Raw genomic sequence first — 23,275 nt, 5'->3', positions numbered from 1 at the left:
ACAAATACAAATATGTTATTTTTTTTTAAGTAGTCACAGTCCTTCTCCTGGGTAATCTGGGTAATCTCCTAATTCTGCTGAGAGTGGCTTGGATTTGCAGACTTCCACCTGCCCTACTCCAAATAAAAACGGCTCAGTGTTGCACAACTTGATGGTTTCTCGCTAGCCAGTGTCTCACTCGCCAACAGAATCTGGGATCTCTGAAACCACAACTTAACTCCTGCCTTGAGGATCATACTTGCTTCTATGGCATGTTGTCTCACCAACCTTGTTCTTTGCTGCAAACAAACCCAAGAAACTTCATGAGGCTGATAGGTGTGCAATTAAATGTTGCTGCACTGCCTGCAGAAGAATACCTGGTCTGGTGAAGCATGTTGAAAGTGAATTTGAGCCACTAAGTGCAGTGTTTGCCCATGTGCCTATAGTACCCTACTGCTCTTGAGTCATTGGTTATAGTCCAGTATTAGGTCAGGCAGCAAAGTCTTTTTTGACTTTATCTCTACACACCATGAAGTATACAAAATGAAGCACTTGTCTGTGTGTAGGTAATGGCATCTTGGGAGCTAGCTATTGATTGGTCATGACTACATATGGTCTGTGATTGCACACCTAACTGTGGGCACATCCTGTGTGCAACAGTGGTTGGATAGTACATGCTTGTGCCCTCTAAATGTTTAAATAATGGTTTCCCTAACAATCAACTCTGATGAGGAGCCAAGTCCAGGGATATCTTAAGATTGGGCAGTCTACATTTAGCTTACAGTTGTTGCCCAGCATGTGGGGAGAGACACATGGTTAAGGAGTGATGGGTCCATCGAATGCAGTGAGCTGTTGCAGTAACACTTGCAGATCAGGCTGGGGCAAGAGGTAATTTGGAGCTCCGGAAATAAATGTTCCTCATTTGAAAACAAATTAAGAATTGATCATAGTGCAAAACTAGCATAAAAATGCCTGTGAGGTAAATGGTGTGGCTCTAAACAGGTCTCTCAGAAATCCCAGGGAATGCTGAAAGCAAAAGGGAGTGAGTCATAAGCACATGAGCTGAAAGAAGCTGAAGACAAAATCATGCATCTCTGCTTAATTCCATCACATGATGAATCCTGGGGCCCTTCATTTAATCGGAGAGCAGAGCAGTGGAGAAACCTCATTCTCACTTCTCAGTGGGGACCGGAGGAGTGATTGTGTGCAGGCACCAGGCACTCTCTGCTGTTCCTCACGCACCGAGCCGACGCAGGATCTGCAGCACCATGAGCGGTGCTCACTGCCACCTTGGATTCCTGCTCCTGGCCGAAGCAGTGCTGTGTGCTGCCACCATGCGTGAGTGCTTCCTTCTCCCTGTCCTCTCTCCCTGAGTCCGTGGGTTCCATGTCCCAAGCCAGAACAGTAAGAACAGCTGCTCCTTGTACATGAAGCAGTTGCTGGAGCTGTGCTTGGGCATCGGTAGGCAACAGCTAGCTCCACAAGGTTGCTTGTTTCTGGGTAGAAATGTGACCTGAGCTGGAGAAATATGCCAAGAACTGTACAGTTATCTATTTCCTGTGATCTACAGATACACAGGGCTGACCAGGGCTGAGCCTTGGCTCGTTTCAACAAATTTCTAATAAGAAATTTGTGGCTAAAGAGGCAGATACCAAATGGTCTTCTCTCAGTTTGCCCATCTCAGCTGTAGCTGGAAGAAACCAGATTAGAGGCAGTAGTCTCTGCCAGGGCACTCAGACCTGTGGATCCCCAGCCTCACAGAACACAGTCAAGGAATTACATCCTCAAGCTGCTTCTCTGCTTCTTCCCAGGCTTCCAGCTTGACTCAAGTCTTAGGCTGATCCACAGAACTCAGGGCTCAGAATCCAGAAATACTATTTTAGGCTGAAATTCCAGAATCTATAGTGAGGAAATTGGAAATCTTACAAAGCTGAGGTCTGGGTGAGCCTTCATCTAGCTTTGCAGCTGTCTTGGATGAGAAACAGTAATGGATGCATAACTGGCAAGTGTAGACTGGTATTTGCTCAGGACACTTTCCCAGCCTCTGATAATGTATAGCACTGGAACTGCTGCTGTTAAATGCAGGGTCATTGTATTTAACAGTTTTTCTGGGCCTTTCTTCCATCCCCTCATGCACTCTGGTTGCAACCTGTGTTAATTTTGAGCATACCCAGCATCCTGCCAGCAAATGTCACCCCTTAACTGTGCCTTACATGAAGAAGTATCTTTTATATACTTAGAAGCTGTAACCTGCTGGTTTCATTTGATGCTCCTCAACTATTGTACTTTCAGAAATAGCATCAAACTGCCTCTTCCTCCATGCTGTTCATGACTCTCCCTTTATATTCTCCTCTGTCACCTCTTCTCCAGGCTCAAGACACAGTCTATTTAGCTGCTTCTGAATGGAAACAATTCTACCCCTTTGTAGCACCCTCTTTCTCTGTAGTCTTCCGGTTCTCTGGAACCCTGCTTAGGCTGCAGAGAGCAGAGCAGCAGCAGTATCCAAGACACAAACACACAAAGCTGTAAGACATTTTCATATTCATTCTTTATCTAGCCTTTCCTAGTTTTTCAGACACCACTGAGGTGTTTAGGAGGAGACTTGATAGGGTGCTTGGTTTAGTTGATTAGGTGGTGTTGGATGATAGGTTGGACGCGATGATCTTGAAGGTCTCTTCCAACCTGGTCCGGTCTATTCTATTCTATTCTATTCTATTCTATTCTATTCTATTCTATTCTATTCTATTCTATTCTATTCTATTCTATTCTAAACTGCAAAGCTACAAGACCTCATTCCTGAGTGGTAATAGCTAGTTTAGAACCTCTCATTCTGTAAGTAAAGTCACATTTAACTATGCTGGATTTCATACAGCTTTATTCTTCTGTCACTGAATCTCATACAGTCCTCCCCTCCACTACTCTTAAGACGCAGTCCTCAGCAGATGAAAGAACTTTACCTGTTTTCCAGATTATTTTAAATTATTGCAACAAATGAGAAATGTTGGCCACTTGCTGCTAACTCTTGGTTCATATATCCTAGCCAGTTGTTGATTCATGTGAAATCCTTCATTCTTATCCCACGGTAGCCGAGTTTGCCTATGCGCTTTTAGTGATGGACCTCGTTAAATGCTGTGTGGAACTCAGGCAGACCAACAAGCAGGTCAGCCTGATTCCCATGCTCTCTGCCTCCCTCAGTGAAACTGGCATATTTTTGTGAGGAATGCACTCTTCTACAGCTTATCATATTAATCCACTGTATCTGCTTATTCTGGTCTTCACTGCCATTTCTACCAGCTTCTCTGATTTGAGCTTCAAACTTCTGTAATTGTCTAAATCTTCCCTGGAAGAGCTTTTAAGAACTGTCATCACATTTGTCAACTTTTGTTTCTTGGCCATGGAAGCAGTTTTAAGCAAGATGTTACATGCTATGGTAAATAACTCATTTATTTCACTCTTGAATAACTTCCACACTTTTGGAGCCATCCTATCCAGATGACTTCTCCATTTCGATGATTTGTTCTATAATTAGTTTTTTTGTGTGCCAACACTTCGAGATTCTCCATCACTGCAAAGAAAAATTCTAGTACAGAAACTTCTTATGCTCTTCCTTTGTGAATGAAAACATAAACTAGCATATTTGACTTTTGTGCTATCCCCTTTTCTTTCCTGAATGCTTCTTTTGTATCAATATCATTTATTTGCCCTACAGACTCTATGCCAAGCTTTCCACTGCCTTTGTATTTGTTCTATATGTAACTGCAGAAAGTTTGCACTACTTTTTGCTTTCTTAGTTTGGCCATAACACCAGCCTCTTTCATCCTCTTTACACTTTCATCCTCTTTAGCTGGGTCATCTTTTTAATGCTCTTGTTCTAACATTGGCTTTCGTGGCTAACAGACTATCACAGAAAATTAACTTCTTGTCTTTGCTGAAAACCAGAATGAGAAAGAAGAAAGAGTCTAAGATCTTTACTCCTATGATCACCTCACCAAAACTATTACAGTAATCATTTCCTCAGAGCACAATATTACTCTATTTTGGACTGGATTGCTCTAAATTTAGTGATAGGACTAGGGGGAATGGAATGAAGCTGGAGGTGGGGAGATTCAGGCTGGAGGTGAGGAGGAGGTTCTTCACCATGAGAATGGTGAAGCCCTGGAATGGGTTGTCCAGGGAGGTGGTTGAGGCCCCGTCCCTGGAGGTGTTTAAGCCCAGGCTGGATGAGGCTCTGGCCAGGCTGATGTAGTGTGGGGTGTCCCTGCCCATGGCAGGGAGGTTGGAACTAGATGATCCTTGTGGTCCCTTCCAACCCTGACTGATACTATGATACTACTACACAGTCTCAGTCTCAGGCTGCGGCAGGGGAGGTTCAGGCTGGAGGTCAGGAGGAAGTTCTACACAGAGAGAGTGATTGCCCATTGGAATGGGCTGCCTGGGGAGGTGGTGGAATCGCCATCACTGGAGGTGTTCAGGAGGAGACTTGACAGGGTGCTTGGTTGCATGGGTTAGCTGATTAGGTGGTGTTGGATGATAGGTTGGACACGATGATCTTGAAGGTCTCTTCCAACCTGGTTTATTCTATTCTATTCTACTAAGAAATTTACTTATGACCAACATCTGTTCCTGGGTGGTTTTTATTGTTAAAGAAGAAATATGTTAAAGCTTTTTGCCCCTTTAAAATTCAGCAACTGAAAACCTTCAGTTCCATGTGTTACAGAAAATAGTGCTGAAGTCTTTTCTCATCTGAAGAAATGTCTTTGTCTCGTCCTAAAGCTCGTGAAATGTTTTATATTTGACTGAAATAAACAAAGCACACCAGGGAGGCAGAGAAATGCCTAAGGAGCTGGTGATTTAGCAGCAGTGACCACAGCCAGTACCAAATCTGGACAAGAAAATGACTTCTGAATTCAAGAACTGTTATTGAGAATTTGAGAATTGTTATTGAAAATTCAACATTAAAAGCATTTAGGAAATTAAAAATGCTCCAGCTCTTTGGATGAATGAAGCATTTGGGGGGGGGGGGGGGGGAAGATAATTATTGAAATGGTTTGATCTGACAGAACCCAAACATCTGTATCCATTAAACAATTGCAAAATAAAATCAAAGAAAATGGGGGGAAAAAAGAAATTAGGGGGAAAAAAAACCTGTAAGCACTTGCTTTCACACAGTATCACCAAGGTTGGAAGAGACCTCAAAGATCATCGAGTCCAACCTGTCACCACAGACCTCATGACTAGAGCATGGCACCAAGTGCCCCGTCCAATCAAATAAGATAGCATATTAATGTAATGACCTAAAATGCAAATGAACTTGATAAGCCTTTGTGAAATACTTTTATAGCTGTTAATCTGGTGTGTTTTTTTTTCCCCAGAGAAGAGTTTCAGCATTATGCAACTCTTCTTCAGAGCGAGATTGGAAACAAAACATCATGTGATAAAGGCCATTAAGCAAAAGCCTGTCATGATGTTATGTTTTGCACACATCAAAAGATATTAAATCTGCAGGAAAGACTTGATTCAAATTATTTAAGTGAGGCTGTGGGGAGGTCCTGTAGGGCAAAAGACCGTGGGATAGTACATTTCCAAGTGCAAAAATCTGTTCTTATCCTCAAACCTTTCAGTCTTCAGCACTGAGAAGAGAGCTACCAGCATCAGATCAGTGACCACCGAGATGGTACAGGCCAAGGGATGTCCTTCCCGCCCAACAGAAATGGGCAATACCATCAGGAGAAAACCCCTCCTACCTCATCCTCAGGGCTCTTTCTCTGGTTTTCCCTGGCAGTAAAATGAAGTCACACGCTCATAAGGCTGTGCTTAGACTGGCTACACCTGCTCTGTGCCTTTTCAAACTTGGAGAAATTCCAACACAGCTAGTTACAGCACAGCTCACAGGGCCCTTCTTCCTCTCCTTAGAGATCTCTTCATTTTCTTTGAAGTCATCCAGCTCTTTGTTGCACTTAGGTATAAAACTCAGAAGCATTCAGAACCATCTATCTTTAAAATAAAGCCATGGAAAGCAGAAATCCTAACTCCCTTGATGTTGTGACAGAATGGCACACCCAGCAGTTGCCTGATTAACATGACAGAGTTGCTTAAAGCCCCCAGGCTTTTATGGAGCTCTGCCTGCGAGCATACTTACAAACACAGTTTTATGGCATCCTGCAGTGTTTGACATGTTCCTACACATTTCTTTGGTTTTCATTACATGTACTTAGTGACAGAAAGAGGGATCCTAGAAGGCCTGGGAAAAGCTTCAGCCTATCCTTTGTAGTAATATGAGAAGAAAGAGGTTATTGAAGTTATCTGAGCTGTTTTAAATTAATAAGCATGAAGCTAATGTGTTGTTGTTTATTATAAACACATTGAATTTACTATTCAGCTCAAAATTTCCTTTTCTGGAAATATCAGCTTCTGTTATAATTGGTTCCATCCCTCCCACCCAAACCACCAGCCAACTCACCAAAGCAGCTTCCCTGGGTCAAACTGTAGTGCTGGTGTAACTTCTGCCAGAGCACAACACAGACAGAGGGTGACTTTATCCTGTTCATTTTTTACTCATAGATTCATTACCAGGAAAACACAAAGAGTCAGCAATCAAGCAACCTTTGTACAACTAGCCTGACTGTTGCATAGTTATGTCCATTCATACAGACAAATGCTCTAATATGGTCAAAATGTTGTCAACCTATTCACTCTTCCCCTGGAAAGCTTGCAATAGTGCAAGTGGGAAAATGTCAGCCTGTCAGGGGTGGAATTGTTTTTATGTATGATGTATTTATAGCTGTGATGATAAAATTCCATAACTTTCTACTGGGGAAGAATTTCTTAATCAGAACAAGAACACAGCCATAATAAGAAGGCTGCTCAGCACAAGAGCAATGTGTTTATAGGGTGGTAGGGAAAAATGCTATTACAAACATGTTCATTTTTCTCTCTAGGGTTTCAAGATGTTGTGAGCCATGGAAGAGCTTCTCCTGTCACATCCTACAAGAACATACAAGGCTGGTCTAGCGACCAAAATGAATGGAATGAAAAGCTTTATCCTTTCTGGGAAGAAGGAGATCCCAGATGGAAGGACTGCTGGAAAGGTGATTGCAAATATGCCTTTCAAAAACATTAAGGAGAGTGCAGGTGCTATAGTGATTTTTCATAGGTGAAATATCCAGCACTGCTGCAAGGAATAGCAAATTAGAGGTTTGATACCATTCCCAGTACACTGTGAGTTATTACAGTAAATGCTTTCCCATGACTCATTGTCTCAAAGATTAATACTTATTAGGGAATACTAATGACCAGGGCTGTAGGAGAATCCGTTATCTGAAACACACCCTAGAGGACAGGTATCTTCAACTGTAGCTCAGCAGGGTATTGTGGGCTTCAATTTAACAGTTCCAGTGAAGACCCTGTTCTTTATCACTTTGTCTGAGCTAATGCCTAAAGGCTGTATCCCTGGGGGAGAAATAAAAGTATTCTCCTTCAGAATATATTAACTACTATGGGTAACTGCTATGGGTATCCTCTTCTTAGCTCGAAGAGGAAATGAATGACAGGCAACTAAGTGATGTGGAAGGATATGATGAGTCACTCTGATTGTCCTAAACTGGGGGTGGTGAGAAGAGTGCAAGTGACTTAAAAGCACAAAATCCCTTGGAAACAGAAGAATCAATAAAGCTCTTATAATGTAAATAGTGAGTGGTTGAAGGTAGCTGCTGCCCTGAGGTATCGTTTTCTGCAAGACCACTTTTCTTTTCTGCAGGTGGAAGGGTAACAGCCAAGCTGGACACTGATAGCCCAGCACTGGTGGGATCCAATGTGACCTTTGTTGTGACTCTCCAGTTTCCCAAGTGTCAGAAAGAAGACAATGATGGCAACATAATATATAAGAGAAACTGTACCCAGGGTAGGTAATGGCAATCTCCCTGCACTACACACACGTCTGACTGCAGTGCTGGTGTGAACACGTCATGAACCTTTGAAAACATCAGAGGCACACCCTGTGGACAGCTTCCATGCCACTTTTAACTGAGAACTACACTCATGCCTACTCTGTGCCCACCAGTTTCTTTCCTGAGGAGATATCATAGTATCATAGTATCAGTCAGGGTTGGAAGGGACCACAAGGATCATCTAGTTCCAACCCCCCTGCCATGGGCAGGGACACCCCACACTACATCAGGCTGGCCACAGCCTCATCCAGCCTGGGCTTAAACACCTCCAGGGACAGAGCCCCAACCACCTCCCTGGACAACCCACTCCAGGGCTTCACCACTCTCATGGTGAAGAACCTCCTCCTCACATCTAGCCTGAATCTCCCCACCTCCAGCTTCATTCCATTCCCCCTACTCCTATCACTACCTGAGATCCTGAAAAGTCCTTCCCCAGCCTTCCTGTAGGCCCCCTTCAGATACTGGAAGGCCACAATTAGGTCACCTCAGAGACTTCTCTTCTGCAGACTGAACAGCCCCAACTCCTTCAGGCTGTCCTCATAGGAGAGGTGCTCCAGCCCTCTGATCATCCTCGTGGCCCTTCTCTGGACACGCTCCAGCACCTCCACATCCCTCTTGTAATAGGGGCTCCAGAACTGGAGGCAGTACTCCAGGTGGGGTCTCACCAGGGCTGAGTAGAGGGGGAGGATCACCTCCCTCAACCTGCTAGCCACACTTCTCCTGATGCAGCCCAGGATCACTGTGGCATTTTTACTGTCCTGCACTCACTGTATATAACAGCCAGGTCATTTAAAATTTGCCTTCACTAGAAAATTGTCTTCTTGAAACAGTGACCTTAATAGGGCTTCCTATCAAGACTGTTACTGCTTTTCAGCTCAGTCAGAGGGCTGTAGACTCACTGTTTTCTTCCAGTTGTATAAAGCTGTCAGTTGCTAAAACTGTGATTATTTTTTTTTTCCAAGAACTCACTAACCATCATCTGCAGCTTGAAAAGCCCTCAAGGAAGAGCAAATCTCACACTCCCCCATTTGAAGAATTAAAACCATCAAGAAAATAAAGAATTTAAAATCCAAGCCATTTTTTTATCAGAGGATCACCCCTTTTTTCCATCTCATTTACTATATTACACAGAGCAAAACCCCTACTACAGTTCCAACAGTTGAAGCTGCCAGATCTAGAGTGAAGCAGGCTGTTTGTACTTTCCCTCCCCTGAACTCACAAATGTTCAATGAAATTTTTCACTGATCAAAGTAATTTTCATTTCATGGCACGTCACCATTTTTTGGGGGTGTCATCTTGAGTTCTACTTTTTGACTGTCTAATGTTTTCTTAAGGGCTGATAGCCATTCTCTGCTTAATATCTGTTGTGCTGTTTGGGGAAGGAAACTGGTTTTCACTTTTTCAGGAAGGAACTGAAATTCATGTCTTCGCTGTTTCAAGGTGCCATAAAAAACTGTTCTGACAAAACAAATGAACTCACTTCCCTGCAGCGCTTCCACAGCTACTATTTCTACTAAAAATGTTGGATTCTGATTGCCAAACATCCAGGCAGCCCCACTACCCCAGTGAAACTGTAGCTTCCTGTGCTATTTGGGGAGCAATTTTAAACTGTGTCTAGTCCATGAGACTGTTAACATTTGCTTAAGCTTCTAAGTATCACAGTATCACCCAGGTTGGAAGAGACCTCATAGATCATCAAGTCCAACCTGTCACCACAGACCTCATGACTAAATCATGGCACCAAGTGCCATGGTCAATCCCCTGTGAACACCTCGAGGGATGGTGACTCCACCACCTCCCTGGGCAGCACATTCCAATGACAAACGACTCTCTCAGTGAAGAACTTTCTTCTCACCTTGAGCCTAAACTTCCCCTGGTGCAGCTTGAGACTGTGTCCTCTTGTTCTGGTCCTGGTTGCTTGAGAGAAGAGACCAACTCCTTCCTGGCTACAACCACCCTTCAGGTAGTTGTAGAGAGCAATGAGGTCTCCCCTTGAGCCTCCTCTTCTCCAGGCTAAACAATCCCAGCTCCCTCAGCCTCTCCTCACAGGGCTGTGCTCAAGGCCTCTCCCCAGCCTTGTTGCCCTTCTCTGGATATGTTCAAGTGTCTCAATGTCCTTCTTAAACTGAGAGGCCCAGAACTGGACACAGGACTCAAGGTGTGGCCTAACCAGTGAAGAGCAAAGTAAAGTAAAGTAAAGTAAAGTAAAGTAAAGGTAAAGTAAAAGTAAAAATAAAGTAATGCCAAGCCAGAACAATTTGATGATTACTTTAAAACAACACTAACAGAAACAACAAACCAACCAACCAAAAACCACCAAAGCACAATCTTAGAAAAAAAAATTGCTGTTAGTCTAAAAATACTCCACTTAAGCTGTTGCTTAAGTGCACTAACTGCTGTACCTAAGGGTGCCTGTTTTCTGACTTTCTGCACATATCTCAGCTGACCAGGAACATGTCCTGTTTCTGCACTTAGATCTTTCAGCTCCCCAGAATCAGCAACTCTATGTCTACAACTGGACTGAATGGATCGACAACTGTAGGTGGGAAAACTGCACAGGCAACCACAGCCATAATGTGTTTCCAGACGGGAGACCTTTCCCTCGCTACCCTGGCTGGAGGAGAAGGAACTTTGTCTATGTGTTTCACACGCTTGGTTAGTACTGCAAATGCATTCCTTGGTTTGGCTGATGCTGCAAAGGTTACATTCACTCTACACTAATTCCCTTGTTTAGTATGTTTTATTAGAAGTCCTTTAAAAAAGGTTCAGTGCTCCTGAGTGGAGATCCCAAATTCGTTTTCCGCTTTCCAGAGTGGCCACCAGCTTCTCCTTCTGGAAATCATGGATTAGTAGGAGATTCTCTTTAAATCTGCATTCACAGTACTACCACTGCATAACATTAATTTCCTTTCAGTGGCATGCAAGATCCTTTTCTAGGAAAAGTAAGGGTCCAAGCAGGTCAGTCAGATGATTTGCTGACCGCTCACTGCCACTTCAGATACTTGAATTTGAGACCATAGTGCTGCATGTCTTCATATCATCTTAACGGTGCAGCATGTCTTGCCTCTGGGGAGGTGAAAACTGCCACTGACTCTGTGGTACTGATCTGGTCACAGATGACAATTTTCAATGATTCCAGCTCCTCAGTATGTAACAGTTGAACTATTCCTGACATTGGCTACACACTAAATTTCAGTATCCCAAGTTAGCTTGGTTAAATCAGTATTATTACCAGCATGAGTTAGAATAATTAACAATAGTATTACAATAACAATAGTAATAATGGTAATAATAGGAATAGCAATAATAGTAGTAGTAATAATAATAACAATAGCACCCCACATGTTATGTAAAGGTAATACTATTTACCTAGCTCAGTCAGCTGTTACAAAAACAAATAAGCCAATATATACAAAGGTCTTTAGGGTCTGAAGCAAGAGGTTTTGGATCTTGCTACACTGAAAACACACAAATACAAGATCACTTAAAATGCTCACATAAACCTACCACATAACCCTAATGACTTAAAGTAGTTGCTTGGGAAAGATGGAGATGCCTTGGTAATTTTTTCTTAGATTAGTGGCACCTGGGACATCATTCTGACACCTTTGGAAAAAATCATAGAAATAGTGGGAGTAAGTAAAAGTCCTCAGTCTTCCAAAGCCACTTGCCAGATAGCAGAAAGATAGAACCATAGAATCATAGAATTGTCAGGGTTGGAAGGGACCTCAAGGACCATCTAGTTCCAACCTCCCTGCCATGGGCAGGGACCCCACACACTAGATCACGTTGCTCAGAGCCACATCCACCCTGGCCTTAAAAACCTCCAGGGATGGGGCTCCTAGTTCCAAACTGTTCACTTTGCTTTAGACAATCCCAAGATTCCCAAGGATATTGTTTCTTGTAAAACATCTTGTAGCTAAACTGAAATGTCCACGTTCTCTTTCAGGCCAGTACCACCAAATAACTGGACGATCTTCAGCAACACTTTCGGTCAACACAGCAAACATCACCCTTGGCACACACGGGATGGCAGTGTCCGTTTACAGGAGAGGGCACGCGGCGTACGTCCCGATTGCGAGAGCCAGCGCCACTTACCTTGTGACTGGTGAGCATGACGCAACAAACTGTCATAAACTGCTGGGAGTAGTCCTTGTTAGGTGTTAGAAGAATTCAGCACAAGCATCAGCTGGCAGGAAGACCCAAAAAGGGTTTAGTAATATAGAATAGAATAGAATAGAATAGAATAGAATAGAATAGAATAGAATAGAATAGAATAGAATAGACCAGACCAGACCAGACCAGACCAGACCAGACCAGACCAGACCAGGTTGGAAGAGACCTTCAAGAAGATCATTGTGTCCAACCTATCATCCAACACCACCTAATCAACTAACCCATGCAACCAAGCATCCTGTTAAGTCTCCTCCTGAATACCTCCAGAGATGGTGATTCCACCACCTCCCCGGGCAGCCCATTCCAGTGGGCAATCACTCTCTCTGTGTAATGTGGAATGGCTGGTAAATCCTCTTGAGTGCAATTTACCTTTGTCTCTAGCTCAGCTGGGACACCTCCACTTTGCAATGAAACTTTTAAGAGAGGAAATGCAAATGCCCACGGATGCCTGTGATTCCTCTTTTGTTCCCGTACTTTTCTGGGTAAATATTTCCTTCTCACATTCATTCCTCAGACCAGTAAACTGAATTAAAGTAGAAGCCCATCTATAAAGATATTAATTGTGGCCTTCCAGTATCTGAAGGGGGCCTACAGGAAGGCTGGGGAGGGACTTCTCAGGATCTCAGGTAATGATAGGAGTAGGGGGAATGGAATGAAGCTGGAGGTGGGGAGATTCAGGCTGGATGTAAGGAGGAAGTTCTTCACCATGAGAGTGGTGAACCACTGGAATGGGTTGTCCAGGGAGGTGGTTGGGTTGCTGTCCCTGGAGGTGTTTAAGCCCAGGCTGGATGAGGCTGTGGCCAGCCTGATCTAGTGTGGGGTGTCCCTGCCCATGGCCAGGGGGTTGGAACTAGATGATCCTTGTGGTCCCTTCCAACGCTGACTGATACTATGACACTATGATACATTCTGACTCTTGCTGCTTATGAACCTTGGAGCTGTTTGTTGTTTGTAGGCAGGTATTTATGCTTTATTGAATTACTTCTTTCTCTTTCTCTTTGTTTGTTTTGGGTGTTTTGTTCCCTCCAGACAAAATTCCAATATCTGTGAGCATGTCCCAAAAACATGACCGCAACATCTCGGACTCCATTTTTATCAAAGACTCCCCAATCACGTTTGATGTGAAGATTCATGACCCCAGCTTCTATCTCAATAACTCTGCCATCTCCTACAAGTGGAATTTTGGAGATGGAAGTGGCTTATTTGTAGCCAGAAGTTCCAGCACATCTCACACCTATACTCTGCAAGGAAACTTCACGCTGAATTTGACTGTCCAGGCCATAATACCTGTACCTTGCAAGCCAGTAACACCCACTGCACCACCACCCACCTCAGCAGGTAAGAGTTTATTGAGCAGCAGTGACATTAAGAGCTGTGCTAAAACTCTACATTCTGGTATTTTAAGTTCATAACTTTAGAACTCATAGAATGCCAGGCTGAAAGGGACCTCAAGGATCATCTAGACCAACCTTTCAGGGTAAATGAGCTGGCCCAGCAGCCTGTCAAGCTGGGCCTTGAAACTGTCTAATTTAGGGGAATCCACCACCTCCCCTGGGAGTTTATTCTGATGTTTAACAGTTCAGAATTTTTATTCTCACCAGTGAAAGAGCTTCAAGGCTCTGCAACCCCTCTCTACATTGATTTAGAGAGAGAATCAATAAGCATAAACTCTTCTATGATGGGCATCGCTTATACATTTAACACATTACCTACCCAGCTCTGCCACCACAGTGACAGCATACAGGGGTCTTCAGGTGGACATAATGCATGTCCACCTGATATTATAACATATAATATAATATAGGATGTTGACTTGCTGGAACGAGTCCAGAGAAGGGCAACGAAGTTGGTGAGGGGCTTGGAACACAAGCCCTATGAGGAGAAGCTGAGGGAGCTGGGGTTGCTTAGCCTGGAGAGGAGGAGACTCAGGAGTGACCTTCTTGCTCTCTACAACTACCTGAAGGGAGGTTGTAGACAGGCAGAGGTTGGTCTCTTCTCCCAGGCAGCCAGTACCAGAACAAGGGGACACAGTCTCAGGCTGTGCCAGGGGAAGTTTAGGCTCGAGGTGAGGAGAAAGTTCTTCACCGAGAGAGTCATTGGTCATTGGAATGGGCTGCCCGGGGAGGTGGTGGAGTCACCACCCCTCGAGGTGTTCAAGAGGAGATTGGACGTGGCACTTGGTGCCATGGTCTAGTCATGGGTCTGTGGCGACAGGTTGGACTTGATGATCCTGGAGGTCTCTTCCAACCTTGGCGATACTGTGACATACCCATGTCCAGAATATCTCTGAGCAGAATGTGTTCTAAAGCTGCAAAATTCTTTCTCTTCAACAGTAACAAAATTCTTTCTCCTCAACAGTAGCAACTGGAGCAACAACTAATTCAGACTCTTCTACCGCCATTGAGTCAGTGGAAGATAATCCTGATGAAGGTTGCCATATTTATAGAAATGGATACTACAGAAGTGATATCTCTGTTGTAGGTAAGGATGTGGATCAACACCTTAGCAGAGGAATGGGCTTAATAATGCACCACAATGCAGGGCAGAGATAATGCTTATTTAGATCCCCTTTGATCAAAATACTTAAGACCCACCATAAGATCCTTTTCTTGGACCTAGCCTACATTTTAAGAGATGAATGTACAGACAGTTAACTGGCTGATTTTGGTTTCTTTAAAAGCTCTGCCAGGATCTAGCAGCAGAGGTTATGTCCCCTTAGTTTCAAACACGAGCCCAGCTGGGTCTTGGTGTGGATGTCTGCTAATGGCTGCCCCATGTTACAAGTGGTGTTTCCAGGCACTTAGGCTGGAAACTAGCTGGCTGGGTTGTGTCCCAGATCACTAATTTCTATATCATCAGTTTCTGAACCTGCCACACTTGAAGCATACTGACCTGGGCAAGGGTCACAGAGGGTTAGGTTGAATTGACTCTGGCATACACAGAAGTCATGGGGACAGGGAAGTGATTTAGGAAAATCAGTAAATAATGGGAAAACAGCACAGAGTGGAAAGGAGCAGCCTCACAGGGAAAGCAATGGGAAAATCCTCAACTTTCAAATCCTTCATGAGAAGTGCTAAGGAAGGTAGGGGGTTATGGAACACAAGACCTGAACTGAGCATCAGCCAGACACATGTACATAGAAACTTCAGAGCTTGTTGTGTGTCCTACTGCTGACAACTGTTTCCTCCCCCAGAGGGAATCCTCGAGGTAAATATTATTCAGATGACAAACATCCAGATGACAGAAAGTCAAGCTGAAAACTCACTGGTTGACTTTGTTGTTACCTGCCAAGGGAGGTAAGTGTGTGAACGAAAACATCAGTCTTCCCTTTAAAAAACATTTAGGTGCTAGAACTGTGTCTGCACTTAGATGAAGCTGCATGAACAAAAGTTAGGATCTGCAGCGTTTCTGTTTCTTGACTGCAACTAAAGATAATGCAAGTCTCATTTGTAAACTGTGGCAGCAGAGGTTACTGCCAGGCTCATACGATTCAGAACAAATGTCAAGCCTCAGGAAAAATGGGAGAACTGGAGAGTGGTGAGAAACTATTCTATATTTCCCTGGCCAAGACAAGCTTTTACTTACTGTAAGATGGGAAGTAGTTCTACTGAAATTGGAAGGAAATTCTTTCTCTTGGGCCATGATTTTTTGACACTTAGTGTAAATGAGTGCAACCAAAGAATTTCTTGGATGGGAAAACAATGCACCAATATTCCTAGCTCCTAGAAGGGGATGAGAGTTGAGAGGAGTGAAAAGTAGGAGAATTGCCTTAGTAATGCAGCTGCAAAACAATTTACCTCTCTTAAGTTGGTGTTTACTTATCCAGCACATGATACTACACAGGAGAATCTGTTGTGTACTAAAGGTAACAGACTATAAGCTGATATATGGCAGGTATTCTGTGATCACCATGTGAAATGATATGTAAAACAAGCAGATCATTTTATAGATAGTGTCCATGCATTTTATACAAAATCCATGTGTGTGTGTGTATATATGTGTGTATATACATATAAAATGTATTACTGTAACTCCATTAAACCACTCTAATGCCACCACTTTCAATGAACAGGCACCAGCACAAAACTGGGGCATCAGTTCCATCTGTCTGTGAACTGGGCTAACAGGTTGAGTGGGAGCCCCAGTTTTGTCTGGGCTGGGAAAGCACTGCCAAGGGAAGGGGAGGACCAGCAACAGTATTCAGTGCTGGCACCTTCCCTGGGGAGGCAGCCTCTGGATGTTTTAAATTTTGGATCTGGGGCTCTGTTGAGTATGAATAGAGCATGTGGTAAAGCATGTTGTGTTCTCTCTTCCCCTCCTAGTCTCCCCACAGATGTTTGCACAGTAGTTTCTGACCCCACATGCCAGGTATCCAAGAGTGTGGTATGCGACCCCATCGTTATCACTGATGAATGCTTGCTCACCATCAGGAGGGCTTTTGAGAAACCTGGAACATACTGTATAAACATCACCTTGGGGGATGACACGAGCCAAGCCCTTGCCAGTGCACTGATTTCTGTAAATGGAGGTGAGTCCACACAGAGCAGATGTGGGTTGTCTGTGAATAGCTTCTCTCTGTGGTCATTTCCATGCAGGGGGGAAGAGCACAGGCATTTATATGGGGTTTTTATTATGCCTGGAGGCCTCGGCTAAGACACTGCCAGCTTGTCTGAGAGTCCATGCAAAGACAGACAATTCTTTCCCTACAGGGATTTTTAGATGTTAGAATTTGGTTGGATTTATGTTTATGATCCAACAAGTACAGTAATTATGCAAACTGTTCGGTGTGACAGAATATGAGCAGTGCTTAAGCCCTGATGTATTTTTCCACAGGAGAAAAAAAAAGCAGTTGGGGGAAAAAAAGCAGATGGGGAACATGATAGTCAGCCTACTCCACACATGGAGGAACAGGAGAAGCAGAGTGGAATTCAGCTCACTTGAGAGAGAATCAAAGTCTGCAGCTGAGCTGGCTGCCATGGTCCCTGATTGTAACCCACTGACCTTGACCTGATTTCTGTTTTTATATGAGGGTAAGATGAATCAGGTTGTGGAAAGATCTGCTTAGCATTAATTGGCTACAGGACCTGCCCAGGGTAACTGTTTCCAAACCCTTAGTATCAGCATGTCTTGCTCATGGTTATCCAAGTAGTCTTTGGCAGAACCAGGTATTAAACTCGGCCTCAGTCAGAAGTCTAAATGATTGTGCTGTCACTCTGCTCCCACTACAGTGCCCTCCTGGCCTCCCACTACAGTGACTCCTCTGAACTCTTTAAATACCAATAACCAAGGAACTGACCCTCTGTGGTCATTTGCCACTGTATTTTTGGCTAATTTTACTTAATCTAGGTATAACTTGAGCTGTACCAAAATCAGTTTGTGGTGCCTAAGATACAACGCGTGACCTGTAAGTGTATCCCAGCTCCTAAAGAGGAAAATAAACATGCAGTAGGATGTTTGGAACTGTATTCACAGAGGCTAACTTTAGCCCAACATGGCTAATCTTCCTAGATTTCCTCCAGAGGGCAAAGCTAAATTGTACTTTGGGACTTTCAGTATAATCAAGCAGAATTAGGAGCTATGAGAAGTTGCTGCTTTGAGTCACATTCTGGATGAGCCCATCCAATGCTTGCAAACACTTCTCATGTGCACTAATTTCCATTCATTTCAAGAGCAGGCAAATATTTATGAATTTCTGAAAATCCCCTAATTTGGTGCCTGAATATCTAGTCCTTGAAATTTGGCAGGACTCTGCCTGGGCTATGCATGCACTGACAAACCATCACTCTTAGCTTGCTTAAACTCCCATTGAATGTGTTGCGGTCCTATGATTTAGACACTTCCCATCAGTATGTGTTGCTTTGCAACCTAGTTCAAGGACCTACCATGTAAGATAGGAAGGAGGTCAAGCCTTCACAAACAACTGCATTGATAAACTGAGACATCTATGAGGCATGTGTGCCAAGTAAATGGTAAATCCTGACTCGATATCTCGAGTTTCATAGACAGCAATTACAAGTTAGTAACTGGGAAGGTAAGCAAACGTGCACCTCTAGGTTATTCCTTTGTATAAACACTGTTGTCAGTGTGAGGATCAAAAGTATGTCTCAGTGTCAGTAAACTCAATAAAGGCAGAGCCTGTGGACTGGAAAGTTAAGATATTTAACACATATTTTTTTAGTTGTAATGATTTGGCCTCTTCCATCATATACAATGGAATCAGGAGTAGCTGTGAATGAAATGATAGCAGGCAAACAAGAAGGCACAGTTCAAAGAACCCAAAGTTAATTTCCCAGAATGGGCACATTGAAAAGCAGAGCCCTCAGCTCCTGGATAAAGCAAAAAAGCCTCAGTCCATCAAGCTCCCAGCCACATTTTGCCATCTTAGCATATGGGACTGCATAAACACTTAAGCAATTCCTTTTTCATCCCTTTTCCCCTTGCCATCATCCCTAAGAGAAAGCAGCTGCTAATCCTAATACTAATGCTTACAAAAGGCAACTCTGTCACCTATGCTCTCAGTGTAAATGTTTCCCTAGCACAGCAACTGGCAAGGAGAAAATTAACCTCATATTGTGGGGTGCCAGCAAGACCCTTCATTCCCTTCCATGCTGGAAGGGCAGCCACATGCCTCAGAACCTTGGCTCATACAAGAAAACGGACAAAGTCCAACGCACACTCTGTTGGAACTGCGAATTAAACTGATTAGGATGTGAAAGTACCACCTCCTGCCAAAATCACTGACCTCCAGTGCTTACCATATTAGAGGCACTCAGTGAACTTCAATCTCTACAGCCAACAAGTAAAAAAAGGCATTTTCTTTAGAAAATCTCTCCCACTGTAAAAAAACAAGGCTAGCTTTTAACCAAACTATTTTCTGAACCCTAGCATCACCAGCAGGAACAACGGAAGGTGTCTTTGTTTTCCTTGGTTTGTTGGCAGTGTTTGCCACCATTGGAGCTTTTGTCCTTTACAAGTAAGTGGCTAGTTTCTAACATTAAAACCAGTTAAAAGAGTTGTCAAAAATACTAGTTTAAATTAACAAAACCAACAACTTGAATCTGAATTAGCTACATATTAAATTTTTTGTTCAGAAATAGTATCATAGTATCATAGTATCATAATATCATAGTATCATAGTATCATAGTATCAGTCAGGGTTGGAAGGGACCACAAGGATCATCTAGTTCCAATCGCCCTGCCATGGGCAGGGACACCCCACACTAGATCAGGCTGGACAGAGCCTCATCCAGCCTGGGCTTAAACACCTCCAGGGACAGAGCCCCAACCACCTCCCTGGACAACCCATTCCAGGGCTTTACCACTTTCATGGTGAAGAACCTCCTCCTCACATCCAGCCTGAATCTCCCCACCTCCAGCTTCATTCCATTCCCCCTAGTCCTATCACTACCTGAGATCCTGAGAAGTCCTTCCCCAGCCTTCCTGTAGGCCCCCTTCAGATACTGGAAGGCCACAATTAGGTCACCTCGGAGCCTGCAGACTGAGCAGCCCCAACTCCTTCAGTCTGTCCTCATAGGAGAGGTGCTCCAGCCCTCTGATCATCCTCGTGGCCCTTCTCTGGACACGTTCCAGCACCTCCACATCCCTCTTGTAATAGGGGCTCCAGAACTGGAGGCAGTACTGCAGGTGGGATCTCACCAGAGCTGAGTAGAGGGGGAGGATCACCTCCCTTGACCTGCTGGCCACACTTCTCCTGATGCAGCCCAGGATCTGATTGGCTTTGCGGGCTGCAAGTGCACACTGAGAGCTCCTGTTGAGCTTTTTGTCCAGCAGCACCCCCAAGTCTCTCTCCTCAGGGCTGCTTTCCAGCCAGTCACTGCCCAGCCTGGATTTGTGCCTGGGGTTGCCTCAACCCAGATGCAGGACCCTGCACTTGCTCTTATTGAACCTCATGAGGTTGGCTTGTGCCCACCTCTCCAGCCTGTCAAGGTCCCTCTGGATGGCCTCCCTTCCCTCCAGCGTGTCTGCTGCACCACACAGCTTGGTGTCATCAGCAAATTTGCTGAGGGTGCACTCAATGCCACTGTCCATGTCCCCCACAAAGATGTTGAACAAGACAGGTTCCAGGACTGATCCCTGAAACATTCTGGTAAATATCCAAGAAAATTATAGTACTGGCTTAAGCCACAAAAACATTGGAAAACATGCAAATGTTGAAGACTTCACAGAAAACTACATCCTGTGCTCAGGAGCACAAATACTAATGCTAGAAAGCCTGGGAAGGGCATGTAAGCAGTAAGCAAAATTGAACTGTATGATGTGATTGACATATGCAGTAAAACCTGGCAGAAATTCCATCTCCACCACTCTTACAAGAGTTTGTGAATGACTGACAGGTCAGGAATTCATCATCAGAACTATTTATCAAATCATTGACAAGTAAATTCTTGGGGGAAAAGGTGCTGGGCATACAGGAAAGTAGTTAAGAGAAGCACATTACTGTATCATTATCTTGGATATTTGTCATGAAACTTTAAGACTGCACCAATGCTCCTGAGTAAAGAGAATGCTCACTCTTCACACCCAATGGTGAGGAGGAAACAGTGGTCCACTAAACAATGGAGCTTCTCATTAACCAGCCCTTTATCACCACTAGTGACCTGTGGCTGTTATCCATTAGACAGGCTTGTAGAGGGAAAGAGGATAGAAAGTACATGTTATACATGATTCATTATTTTATGCACCAGGCACATGCTTAATATGGACACTCATTTAAATGTCTTTCAGCAACTAACTGTGCACATTTCTTGCAGGAGATACAAGCAATACAAGCCTATTGAGAGAAGTGCAGGACAAGCAGAGAACCAGGAAGGACTAACCGCTTACTTCAGCACTTTCAAAGCAATTTTCTTCCCTAGTAGCACTGAGAGAAACCCTCTGCTGAAAAGCAAACCAGGCATTGTTTAAACCTTTAGTCTAACACTGGCTATTAGATTACATACATGACATATATCTGAACTGTGTTATGATGGGGTTTTCTTGTTAAAAAACAGGGGGCAAGGTGAAAGCACATATAGATGAGTTGGTAACTTTTGGGGGCTTGGTGCAATTAGGAATATTAAAATAGTCCTCTTTAGAAAACAATGAGATAGTTTTGAGCATGTGCTCTTGCTTGTGATCTAGGATACATTCTTCTGAATAACTAACACACTATACTGCATCTCCCCTTACTTCTTACTTCAAGGTTATCGACTTGCAAAACTAATCAGGTCCATAATCTGGAGGGGGAGAAGTTAATCTTTTTTAAAACAACAAAGAACTTGAAAATACTTGGTCTGAAACAGACAGTCCAGTCCAGCTGCCTAGTGCCTCACCAGAATTCATGCATTTGCTAGAAAGGCAGACACAAACAGCAGGCACATCTTATGTCTGTGGAATCAAAGGTGCCACGGCCTATTCCCAGGTACCGGAACTGATCAGGAGGTTCTAGCAGAGCCTTGTCCCAGGCAACCTAGCTCCCCACCAAACAAATGCCAGATTCTGGAAAGCACCAGAGACACTGTTCCCCACTGGGAGTTTGGAAGCAGTCACCCTGTTTTGTAGGATTTAATAGTGTGGATGCAGCTAATCACATGCCAGATGTCCTCAGGGCCAGAAACCAGAGATGGACACATTTAGTTTCCTGGACGTGGCTAACAGTGCACAAGTCTCACTATAAACATGACCACAGGCACCCAAGCAACAAGATGAGGCCCTCTCTGTTGAAACTTTGAGTCCCATGTGAACTAGTTAGATGTAATTGCTGATGCTGTCTTTGTTTGCATTGGTTTTGAGACACAGGACTGGCATCACCACTCCCCAGATATCTGCTCCACGTCAGCAGAACAAGGGTTCTAGCATTCAGCTTCTTTTTCCCCTTCTCTTTTCATTCCTCTCTCTCCTGCTGTAAAGAGACATTCATTTCTGCTTGCTCCTCTATCCCTCTGCCTTTGAGCACTTAATCAAATAAATGAAAACCCTAGCATAAACCCTAGCACTACGCTATGCTCCAGTTTCTGCTTTCGTATGATGCAGCTTAGAGAGTGCAAACTTCTGCAAAACCAGTGTGCCTTCAGTTGTTCACTCTAGCTGCAATTTTGTGTTAAGAAAACTCATGTTGAGGCCTTTCCCAAGTGATCTATCTGGTCTGTGTAGCTATCTAGCTACACATGCTCATCCTTCTGCATTGTGGTGTTGCGCAGTGCAAGACCAGAAGCAAACTGCTGAAGGCTAGATTACTGGATGGTGAAAGAAGTTCTATATTTCAATATATTTTGTGTACCTTGGAACATCTCTGATTCATGATGCTCTCAGTTCCTGAGGCAGTATATAAGCCTAAACATATTTCCCTGGTATCTTAGCAGACCTGTCAAACGCTCATCAGTCATAATCTGAATCTAGCCTTCATTACCATATTTCTAGTGTGCACAGACACTTTTAAACTACTTAAGAATATAGAAAATGCAGATTCCAACATACCTGTGAAATCAGTTCCTTAGTTTCCAAGTTCTCCAAGTATTTTAATTCATTTGTGGCCATTTCAGTTCTATTCTTAAAAGAACCACATTTGCCATTGTCCCATCCTCCTTATACGTAACATCAGGGCATCTGAAGCTACTCTCTGACTTAAACAGAAAACACATCTCCTAAAAAATTACTGCCTGAATGTTGTATCTTTTGTTATCAGTCAGGCTGCTGACAGGAAGGGCTGTAATTTGTACCTGTTGCTCTAGCAGGACAGGGGTTTAGTGGAGAGTGTAAGATGCCCTGCAATGGAGAATGAAAACATTAAATGCCACAGCTCAATCACTTTGGATCAGTGATGACACAGACTGCTGCTGGCTGAGGCTATATGCACAAAGTATCTTGTTTCACCACGTCAGGAGCCGAGAGTCGTCTTTAGCTTTTGCAGAGAAAGCAGCTTTCAGGCGTTCCTAAGAGCTTTTTTTAGCCTTTAAGTACACAGAATACCTTCTGTTATCTTCCTTTAATTATCGTTATCAGGATATTACATTTTCACAATTTGGTTTTGGTTTTTCTTGCTGTAACTTCCGTTTCATATGTCTTGACTTTTATACAACGGAATCCAAGTGCTGCGTTGACAAATAAACCATCTAGTGATTTTAAAAGAGTACATTTCCTTTCGTCTCACCAAAAGGTAACCGTCAGATAAGCTC

The 23,275-nt window shown here is 43.7% G+C and overlaps 1 protein-coding gene and 1 long non-coding RNA gene across 4 annotated transcripts in view; one reads left to right on the top strand and one right to left on the bottom strand.

Annotated features, from left to right (window-relative positions):
• LOC137448185 (uncharacterized) overlaps positions 1-23,275 on the bottom strand; it is a 52,824-nt gene that overhangs the window by 29,397 nt on the left and 152 nt on the right. The gene's annotated exons all lie outside the window — the stretch shown is intronic.
• GPNMB (glycoprotein nmb) lies at positions 1,069-23,227 on the top strand. 3 transcript variants are annotated; one of them, XM_068152444.1, is made up of 11 exons: positions 1,069-1,317; positions 6,918-7,067; positions 7,736-7,879; positions 10,401-10,580; positions 11,875-12,033; positions 13,131-13,439; positions 14,463-14,582; positions 15,295-15,397; positions 16,424-16,629; positions 18,987-19,074; positions 20,873-23,227. In XM_068152444.1, the coding sequence occupies exons 1-11, from the start codon at positions 1,248-1,250 to the stop codon at positions 21,024-21,026; spliced, it is 1,683 nt and encodes a 560-aa protein (XP_068008545.1). In that variant the 5' UTR covers positions 1,069-1,247; the 3' UTR covers positions 21,027-23,227. The 3 variants fall into 3 exon arrangements, with proteins under 3 accessions (XP_068008545.1, XP_068008543.1, XP_068008544.1); XM_068152442.1 differs by having other exon boundaries at positions 14,457-14,582; XM_068152443.1 differs by having other exon boundaries at positions 1,070-1,317; positions 14,460-14,582.

Source organism: Melanerpes formicivorus, unplaced genomic scaffold, assembly GCF_026170545.1.
Source record: "Melanerpes formicivorus ecotype bairdi unplaced genomic scaffold, bMelFor1.0.p_v2 SCAF_23, whole genome shotgun sequence".
NCBI lineage: Eukaryota > Metazoa > Chordata > Aves > Piciformes > Picidae > Melanerpes > Melanerpes formicivorus.
Note: the sequence above shows the minus strand (reverse complement) of the source record. Positions and strands in the feature narration are given on the sequence as shown.

What these genes read in the sequence shown, in the direction of transcription:
- GPNMB (XM_068152442.1), top strand. Translation starts at nt 1,248, where the DNA reads ATGAGCGGTGCTCACTGCCACCTTGGATTCCTGCTCCTGGCCGAAGCA. An exon ending in ATGGAAGGACTGCTGGAAAG is followed by an intron (nt 7,068 to 7,735) that starts GTGATTGCAAAT and finishes TCTTTTCTGCAG; the next exon opens with GTGGAAGGGTAACAGCCAAG. An exon ending in ACCACCACCCACCTCAGCAG is followed by an intron (nt 13,440 to 14,456) that starts GTAAGAGTTTAT and finishes CTTTCTCCTCAA; the next exon opens with CAGTAGCAACTGGAGCAACA.